Source organism: Zosterops lateralis (assembly GCF_965231275.1).
Source record: "Zosterops lateralis genome assembly, chromosome: 1".
Taxonomy (NCBI): Eukaryota; Metazoa; Chordata; class Aves; order Passeriformes; family Zosteropidae; genus Zosterops; species Zosterops lateralis.
This window is the reverse complement of record NC_139762.1, coordinates 102715970-102725046: the sequence shown is the minus strand read 5'-3', so window position 1 is coordinate 102725046 and position 9077 is coordinate 102715970. Positions and strand designations below refer to the sequence as shown.

The 9077-nt window shown below is 47.3% G+C and overlaps 1 protein-coding gene across 1 annotated transcript; it reads right to left on the bottom strand.

Annotated features, from left to right (window-relative positions):
- Positions 1 to 1359: 1359 nt before the first annotated feature.
- Positions 1360 to 5271, bottom strand: TMEM200C (transmembrane protein 200C). The gene is made up of 2 exons (XM_083874079.1): positions 5203 to 5271; positions 1360 to 3201 (listed from the first exon to the last, which is right to left on the bottom strand). The coding sequence occupies exon 2, from the start codon at positions 3157 to 3159 to the stop codon at positions 1528 to 1530; it is 1632 nt and encodes a 543-aa protein (XP_083730205.1). The 5' UTR covers positions 3160 to 3201; positions 5203 to 5271; the 3' UTR covers positions 1360 to 1527.
- Between the last annotated feature and the right edge of the window lie 3806 nt (positions 5272 to 9077).

Here is a 9077-nt window from a genome sequence, read left to right as displayed (position 1 = left end):
GCTAAGCACTTTAAAACATGGAACCACAAGAAAAATTTTAATTGCAACAGAAAGATTTCTGTCTGCCTACACGTTGTGTTTGTTTAATGTCAATTTCTCTTCCCATAGTAGAGAAACATCACATCCAGATTTAAAATCAGAAGTATTGACAAAATCTACTGAGTGCATAAAGCTGTTTTGACAAAACACGAGTGCCTGCCATGCTGCAGCTACGAAAACGAAACAGCTCATCAATTTACCAAAACTCTGCCTACAGACAAGGTAGGCTTCAGGAAACCTGATGCTTTTCTCACGCAGGAAAAAATCCTCATCATGCTGAACTCAGTGAGAAACTGCTGCTGACTTCAGCACAGTCAACTGCTACAGGATTGACAGGGCTATCATTTTGCTTTTAAATTAAGCTTAGGCACATGCATTCATGAATATGAACTGCAACAGCAGAAAGGCTTAATGCAACAGTTATAAGGGAATTGAAAAATCCAGAAAGAAGATGATGCAGTTCAATATTAATCTCACAAAAAACCTAATCTGAAGAGAAGATCAAACATTTAAAGGTTGTTTTTTTCCCTTAGCATGTCAAAATCTCACATTTCTTAGGTTGTCTGTCACAGAGTACTGTCAGAAATGGAAACAGAATCTGCTGGTTGAATTATGATGTGGTTGCTCAAGGACTGAACCGGTATTTATTTTGAAATTACATATAAAATTATTAATTACCTCCTTAAAAGTATAAGCAAGCCTTTGGCTTCATAGCATTTCTATAATCTTTCACAGTATAAAATGAAACAGTTTGCGATATCCGTAATTACTTACCAAAATAAAGAAATTTTTTTGTAAGTTTTTGTTTGTAAATATTTTATTAAAAAACATCTTTTAATGCTATTAGTTAATACATGTGTAATAATACTTAAAGTATCATGTAGTAATATGCATTTTGGATTCAGGAATGTAATGGTTTTAACTAAATCGTCAGAGCTCTGTTCTGCTCCAGTCTCTTCTAAACTGTCATTTTTTTTCCTGGAATTTAAACAAACTCATTCTTTGTCAAGGTACGTCATCCTTAAGGCCTTGCAAACGTTTTAGTAATTGAACCAAAACAAAGAGAGAGCTCAGCTTTCTTTCTGAAGACCACGTTGCTTTCAAGCTTAAAAAGGTACCTGCAGCTTTCAAGCAGTTAGTGGCAAATCAGCAAGAAAGAAATCAGAGGAGAAGAAGGGGCACTTAAAAATCAAAACAGTAAAGTGCACAGCTATACCATCCAAAATTGTATTAATCTGATCCAAAGAACTTGCTGGACTGTGGATATTTAATACAATTTGGCTTGCATGAAACATACAATCACAATTAGACAAAAAGGACTTTCTTTTTTCTTCCTGAAGTCATCTACAGGATCTATGGAATTCAATTTTCAAGGGTAACATAGTGCAGCTCTTTGGATATCGATTGGTTTCCTAAGTCCACAAGGAGATGAAGAAGCAGGGAAGGTGTAGAGGGATGCAAGGTGTCCTCTTGCCGTCTCTGTTTTATTTAGATGCCCGTACTCTCCAGTTCCCCATCCTCCAGCCCTAATGCAGCATGTGACCTTGAAATCATAAAGAGTTTCTCTTTATTAGTGTACTGTCTTTGAGTTTGCTGGGATTGCTCCCCTGTTTGTTCTCTGCTGGTAGCCTTGAGGGGGTCCATTTGCTCAGCTGGTTCCTCCTCACAGTCCTGAATTTTACTGGCTGCGGTGTTGGCAACTGACTCCAAGGAGGTGCCTGCCTCCTCCAAGTGGCTATAGCCCTTATTGCTGCTGGAAGGCTCAGACTGGGAGCTCTGGGAGTCTGTCCTGGTGATGACAGGAGAAGCTGAAGGGGGTGATCCCCCGAGATTTAGAGATTTGGAGTAGTTAGGAGATGCCTTTACCAAGAGGCTGGATTCCAGGACCCTCCTGACCGCTGGTGACCGAGGTGGCTCAGGGGAAAGGGGACGCCTGGCATCAGGCAAGCAGCTGGTGCTCTGCCGCCTGAGAACCAGCTTGTGCCTCCTTGTCCCACAGGCTCCCTTGATGTGGCTGCTGCTGAGGTCGGTTAGGCTCAGTTCAAACTCCCCCCGTGGGATCTCCTGGGCTCCCCGCTCACCAGGTGGTCTCTGCCAGCCTCCCCCTCCACTGCTGGTCCCCAGGGGCAGGAGGGTGAAGGTGCTCAGCGAAGAGCCGACGATGGAGCTGGCCGTGCTGCACCGCTCACAGCTCCCCGGTGGGCTGCAGGGTGGGCTGGTGACAGGGCGGCCAGCACGCTCCTGGCAGATGCTGTACACAGCCTCAGCCAGGCTGGGGGGCTGTGGTGGGCTGCAGAAGGAGGAACGCTGCGGTGAGGACACCAGATCCGGTGGAGAAAGGGAGACACCCAGTCCTGGTGGCCAGGAGCTCTTGGCCAGCATGGCTGCAGCACCCAGGCCTTCCCCACCAGGCTTTAGCTCCAGACCCCGGGACTGCACGTAGTTGACAAAGCCATTGAGAGGGGCTGAGGCCGGGGTGCCTCCATCCTTGGCCCGCAGGCTGTGGGCATCAATGACGGTGGAGTAGAGGTCACGTAGGTTGATGATCTTGGTCTTCTTGTCACGGTTCTCGTGCAACACCGCATTGGCGCAGATGAAGAGGAAGATGCCGATGCCCATGATCAGAGGGCCCAGCACCTTCAGCTTGTCCGAATGCAAGTAGCTGGAGAAAAGACGGAAAAGGAAACCCGCTGAGGCCTGGGGGGATGAGGAAGTAGGGGTGGACCCACCAGTAGTAGCAGTGGTGGAGGTGTTGGCTCCAGGGGCTGACTCCAGGTGGATCCCTGCTTGCACCCTTTCCTGACTCTGGGAGCGGTTCGTGTGGGTGCCACCCTGTGGTGCTGGGTGCTGGCCCTTGCCCAAGCTGCTTTCTCTGTAAACCTGGCTGGGCTTTGGCCAGTAGCCCACCACAGCCAAGGCGATGCCCACCAGCAGTACCAGGATGCCACAGAGGGCAATGAACCCTGAGAGGGAGCACAGCTTGAGCTTGCCTTTCACCACCACCACGTCATTCTTGCGCTTCTTTTTGGCCTTGCGTTTGCGTTTGGGGAGTTGGCTTTGGGGTTTCAAGGGGTCCTGTTTCCGGGCTGAGATCCTCAGGAGGCCTCCAGTGGCAATCATGGCTGGCTACCAGCGCACTGCCCTCCACGGCCACTCCAGCTCCTGCAGTGAAGGGAGAAGAGAAAACTATGAGAACCAAAGACAGACCTGCAGCACGAGAGATGTCTCTTTTTTTGATGGACTTTCCTCTATCAAAGTCCTGGTAATTAAAACTCCGTACAAGTGGGATAGAGGTTGACACCAACAGGCAGATCTCCCTTGCCCACACAGCTCCTGTGTGTGAGAAAGAAACAGGCATCAAAAGAGCCACGTGTCCCACTACTTGCTAAACAACTAATTAATTACTTTATACTCCAGGTAAATGACAGACCTAGTAGTATCCACTAGAGTAAACAAAAAAAAGGATCTTGCTCATTTCAGAAGGAGTTTGCTAAGCACAGACCTCAGAGGATGCCAAGCCCCACTCCCTAATACGTTCTGGGGTTACAGTGCACACTGACTGTGGTTAATGATGTCATGCAGGATTTGAGGGGATGGGAGCAATAAAAGCAGGAAGGCAGTATATTTGATCTATAGATACCATTTGTTTCATTACACTACTTACACATTACTGGAGGGAGTGTTAAACATATTACTTGTCTTGCTTAAATGAGTGGGAAAGGAATACTGTGAAGTGCACAAAGGAAACATTTAAACATGGAAAGTGGTGCCTTGTGAAAGTTTTTTCTAAGGCATTTGCACTTGATCTGCAATATTAGAATTCCCCTATTAAAATTCATCTCGCCTGCGGTCCAGAGGCATCTCTAGTTTGGGAACATGTGCGGTGTTCCAGGTAACTGTTATGTAACACTGACAAATTCCAACACCCTCCCCCTGCCCTCAGAAAGGGGAGATGGCTGGAGGTAAGGGATGGCAGGTCAAATCCTATTAGAGGAGAATGAAACCCCATGAGTCACCCGGGGAAACCCTAAGGAGTGCTTGCAGGGGAACTGTCAGAGCACTAAACACTGAGCATTTGTGGCTTTTGTCTTAGTGGACCATCAGAAGTCATCCCTCTGTTCTCATGATACGAGCTAAACAACACAGTGTGTAGGAGCATTTCTGCACTGTGCAATTCTTTTTGGAACCTATTTCTACCTAGAAGCAGGATCCCCTCCCCCTTCCTCTTTCTGAGTATCCTATTATTTTTTTGTGATGGGGCAAAAGATGACATCACTGAATATAATACCACTCACAAAGTTCAATTAATTGCACTGAAAGGCGATTAAGCAAGCATCTAAAAAAGCCCCTCTTGCTCCTCTTTGAGTGTTCAGCCTTTAAATTTCATCTTTTTTTCTCTTCTAATGTCTGTTCTGCCACATATGCAGTAATATTGTGTTCCATTTACTGTTTGTATTTTCCCCAGAAAAATGAAGAGATGGGTGTTGTCAGCAAGGACGTTGTTAAATTACTCTCCGAGGTACCGCACGCTCAAAACAAAGAGCAGAGATTTCTCTTTCCTATCGCTGAACTGTTTATTAAAACCAGAAAAAAACAACAACAACAACAAACCGGATCGCATTTTGTTGATGCGAAAGTGTAATCATCAGGGCAGGCTTTGCTGTAATTGCCGATTCTTTTATCTCATTTTGCGCTGCCCCACCAGCCAGCTGCCCGTCTCCTCTCCCCGGCGATAACAGATGGTCACCGGCTCCGAGGGACGCTCCCAGCCCGGCACTCACTTTGGGCGATGGCGAGAGCGGCGCTCGGGGGGCGAAGGAGGGCACGGCCGGGCCAGGGGCCACCGCAGCGGCCGCAGGGCCATGAAACCGCCCGGAGGGAGCCGGGGCTGGAGCCACATCCCACACCAACCCGCCGCCACCCTCCATCCGGCCCCGGCCGCCGGACCCGCGAGCACCGCGACATTGCCCAGTAAAGCCCGAACACCGCTGTAACACCGCTGTAACACCGCCAACAGCGCCCGGCTGAACTCCTTCCCCGGGCTCGCACACGGGACCCACCGGGCTCCGGGACCGGCCCCTGTGGCGCCGCCGCTCCCGCCGCTCCCGGGGCCGGGGAACAGCGCCCAGCCCCGCACGGACGGGGGGTGCCGCGGTCACTTACCGAGGAGGGCCGGGGAGAAGTCCGGGCGGGAAGCGGGCGAGCCGCCGCGGGGAAGAAACTTTGCAGCCCGAGCGAGCATCCCCGCCCCGCCGCCGCTCACTCACGGCCCCGGGCGGACGGGCGGCGGGGCCGGGACGAGCGCCGGGGGCTCCTCGGGCCCCGCCGCGGGCGGCCGCCTCCTCAGGCAGCTCGGCGGGAGCGCTGCCCCCTCGCCGCGCCGCATCCTCCCCGCCGCGGGGCCGCCCCCCGCAGCAGCAGCAGCAGCGCGCCCGCCCGCCCTCCCGGCGGAGCCGCCTGTGCCGCCTGTGCCGGTGCCGCCGCTGCGGGCGGAGCGCTGCCCGCCGGACCCGGCGCCGTTGCCAAGCGACGGGAGCCGTGACACAGGGAAATTGCGGCAGGGCGGCCGCCGCCCCCGCCACCTGCGCACCTGCGCCCGCCGCCGCCACCGCGCCCCGCACCGCCCGGCCCCGCCCCGAGCGCCGCCACAGCCCCCGCGCTCCTTCCCGCCGCCCTCAGGCGCTTCGCCTCGGGGAGTTCCCCTCTGCCCCGCCAGTTTGCCGAAATGCTCGGGGGGAAAGTCAAGAACCAGGTGAGAAGGCGAAACAAGAGGTTGAAGAAGAAAGTGGCGGCTGAGATCCATCAGTGGTGCCGCCCAGAATCTCTCCGTTTCAGGAGAGAATGGGAAACAATGTTCTCTCTTAAGCTACTTTTTGAACAGTGATTAAATTGAAACTGTCACCTCAGTGAGACATAATCGAAGGTGTCCCGTCACACTCCTGCGCTTATTCTTAGGAGGAGATTGCCGCTGATTGCTTTAGGCAAGTCTTATCAGAGGTGCACTATGATCTAGAAAAATGTATCTAGGGCAGGTCTTTCAGAATATGCAGAAAAATCCTGTTGGCTTGGGGCTGCTCCTGAATGTACACAGGAGGGTTTACTGGGGTGGATAGACTGAAAACCTGGAGTTTTGTACCTTAGAGTTTTCTTGGAGTTTTACCTCACCTGAGCAAAAACCAGCTTTCTTCTACCTCTGCGTGACCTCTTGTGTGGAAGATTGTGGGTAAAACAGCCTGGCAGAAAGCAAAGGGCAATAATGAAAATACTTATCAAATGATGTTTTTTAAAATATGGGTTCCAACACAGATTGGGAAAATTGTCAGAGAGGTTATGCATATTCAATTAAATTGTATGTATTCCAGCCTCAACAATTCTGCATTTCTATTTTCACCCAGACCATGCTATTTCGTGTCTTTCACTCCAACCATCAGTGCCTGGTTTGAGACCAAACAAATCCTAAAGCTGCACATATGCATTTTAATGTCATTTGCAGTTTGTCTCAGCAAAATCACTTGGGACATATTTTTTTAGTACATATATAACTTTTGGTTATGCAACAGGCTTGAAATTTAAGATTTATTATTTAAGAACTTCTTTTAAGTATGTGCTTTGAACCCAAGTCTTCTGACATTCAGTAATTTGCTTTGTGTTCAGCACAGGCTATCAGAGGAAACCAAACATATCACATCTGTTTCCACTGGAGACCTGTATCACATCAATAATGCAGCATCACCAGACTCTCCCTGAAAGACTCCTATGTAAGAGGGAGAGGAAGAACAAGACTGATTTTTTAAAGGGCAAAGAACTCTTTTCCCTATCTGAGTCATATTTTCTATTTCTGTCAAACTCAACCATTCTATTTAGCTATCTTCTTTATACAACAGCCCTTTTTTGCCATATTTTCATTGCTAAAGTTTTGAGTGACTGGGCTATCATCACATTCACAGTTTTCAAATAACTCTTAGCAAAATGTGTTGTAGGTGAGGCCAAATCCTGGAAAACAAGAAATATGTTCCTGGATGAAAAGCTTCTGAAGGTGTTGTTCTGTGGCAGCTATCAATGTAATCTTAATTTGCTCTACGTGTTAAGAACCAGTTGTACGATGGGAGGCTGAATTCCTCACAGCAAACTACTTTGCCAAGTTATGTATGCCTACCTATCCTACAGATTCTTCTTGTTGGAAAAAGGCTTTGGGGGCTTTAATGAAGCACTTATTTTATTTTTAGGTGATATGGATTTTTATGTTCCCAGAAGTGGAGTGGTTGCAAAAGGCAGCTTCCCTAATGGTCTGGTTTACTGGTTGCCTGAGTGAATTTGTAACTCTGTGTTTGCACTGACTACTGAGTACTGCTGGCAGGCTCTGCCCCTACCTTACTTGTATAACTTTCTACATGATGTTGTGCACTTATCATTAAACTGTGGTGAATGTAAATAATTATTAGGAATTGCAAAAAGTGTATTTGAGCGGGGGTTTTTTCTCCCTTCTCCCTTCTCCCTTCTCATTTTTCTTTTCTCCATTCTCCTACCTTCCCCATCTCTGTTTTTATTTTCCTTTTCTTTTTCTCTCCTCTCCTCTCCTCTCCTCTCCTCTCCTCTCCTCTCCTCTCCTCTCCTCTCCTCTCCTCTCCTCTCCTCTCCTCTCCTCTCCTCTCCTCTCCTCTCCTCTCCTCTCCTCTCCTCTCCTCTCCTCTCCTCTCCTCCTACCCTCCCCTCCCCAAATTTTAAAGCATACACTTGATTTGGTAGGTTGTTTGTGCATAAGATGATATCCTTTATCTGGTCCTTGTCAGGACATGCTTCAGTACATCAGTACTGCCATCAGTTTTAGTATATCCACTTGAATATGTTCCATCCCGGGCTGGCCAGGCACCCAGGAGATGTGTAGCCAAGTTAATATATCTCATCTCTCAGCAGGCTCAAGGTCCAAAAGCAATTCAAAAGACAACCTAAAGTACTTGGTGTACTTCTCTGGAATGCTCTCTGGATTCCAGACACAGACCTGCAGTTCCCAGAGTAGAGATCCAACAAAACAAAATCAGAGAAAGGCCCTTACTTGTATAAGTGCAATCTGAACACCAGATAAAAACAATAAATATGGAAAGGATACTTAGCATAATATTAACAGTATAAGAGAGACATTTTGCACAGGTTTCAGATTTTCCCCTGTAACTTTCCTTTAAAATATCTCAGTCATGGAGTAACAGAAGTACAGAGTGGTCATTGCTACCTTAACTTACACCCTGCTAGGAGAACGAGTTCCAGTCATAACAGTAGCTCTAGCCTGAAAGTCCCTTTTTAAGTTACAAGTAATAGCTTATTTAGCTATTTTAATTAGCTAATTTATTACACTAATAAAAACAAGATCTGATATGCATTTTTCTACATATGCTTCACAGTATATTATGCTAAATGCCAAGATTTCCCAAGTCTTTTATTGCTGGAATTCATAGCTTCATCTTATTTAATAGCTGGGAAACTTGTAAGAGCATCACTTCAAGTCTGGCCACCGGTCTCAGAGGGGTGAGTGGTTTGGGTTTTTTTTTCCTAATCTTAGCCATATTCTTTATTTGTTTGCTTGTTTCCCATGGCAGTAGAAATTCTGATATTGGTGGAGACTCTGGTATAATTATTGATGATTTGATAACAAATGCAGAGGAAAAGAGCAACATTGAGAATGAACCATGAGAAATCATTCTCATTGAAAAAAATATGTGTTTTAATTCCTTACAAACCTACCTTAAACACAGTGAATCTGCATTGTGTATTAGATTCATCCAGCATATTTGACATATGGTACAATCAGAGTCAACTTTTCTTTTCATTGTGTAGCAAGTTTAGGTCTAGATAATCTGCTGAGAGTGAATGGCAATTTGCATGTATGCTCTTCTTTCAAAATTAATTATAGCAGACATACACATTGCTGGAAACCTTTTCTTGGGTATTACATAGCCATGAAATCTGGTAATTGAAAGGTAAAGGAAATGAATGTTTTCAGATGAACAAACTTTTTCACAAAAACCGAAAAAACAATGAAAGGA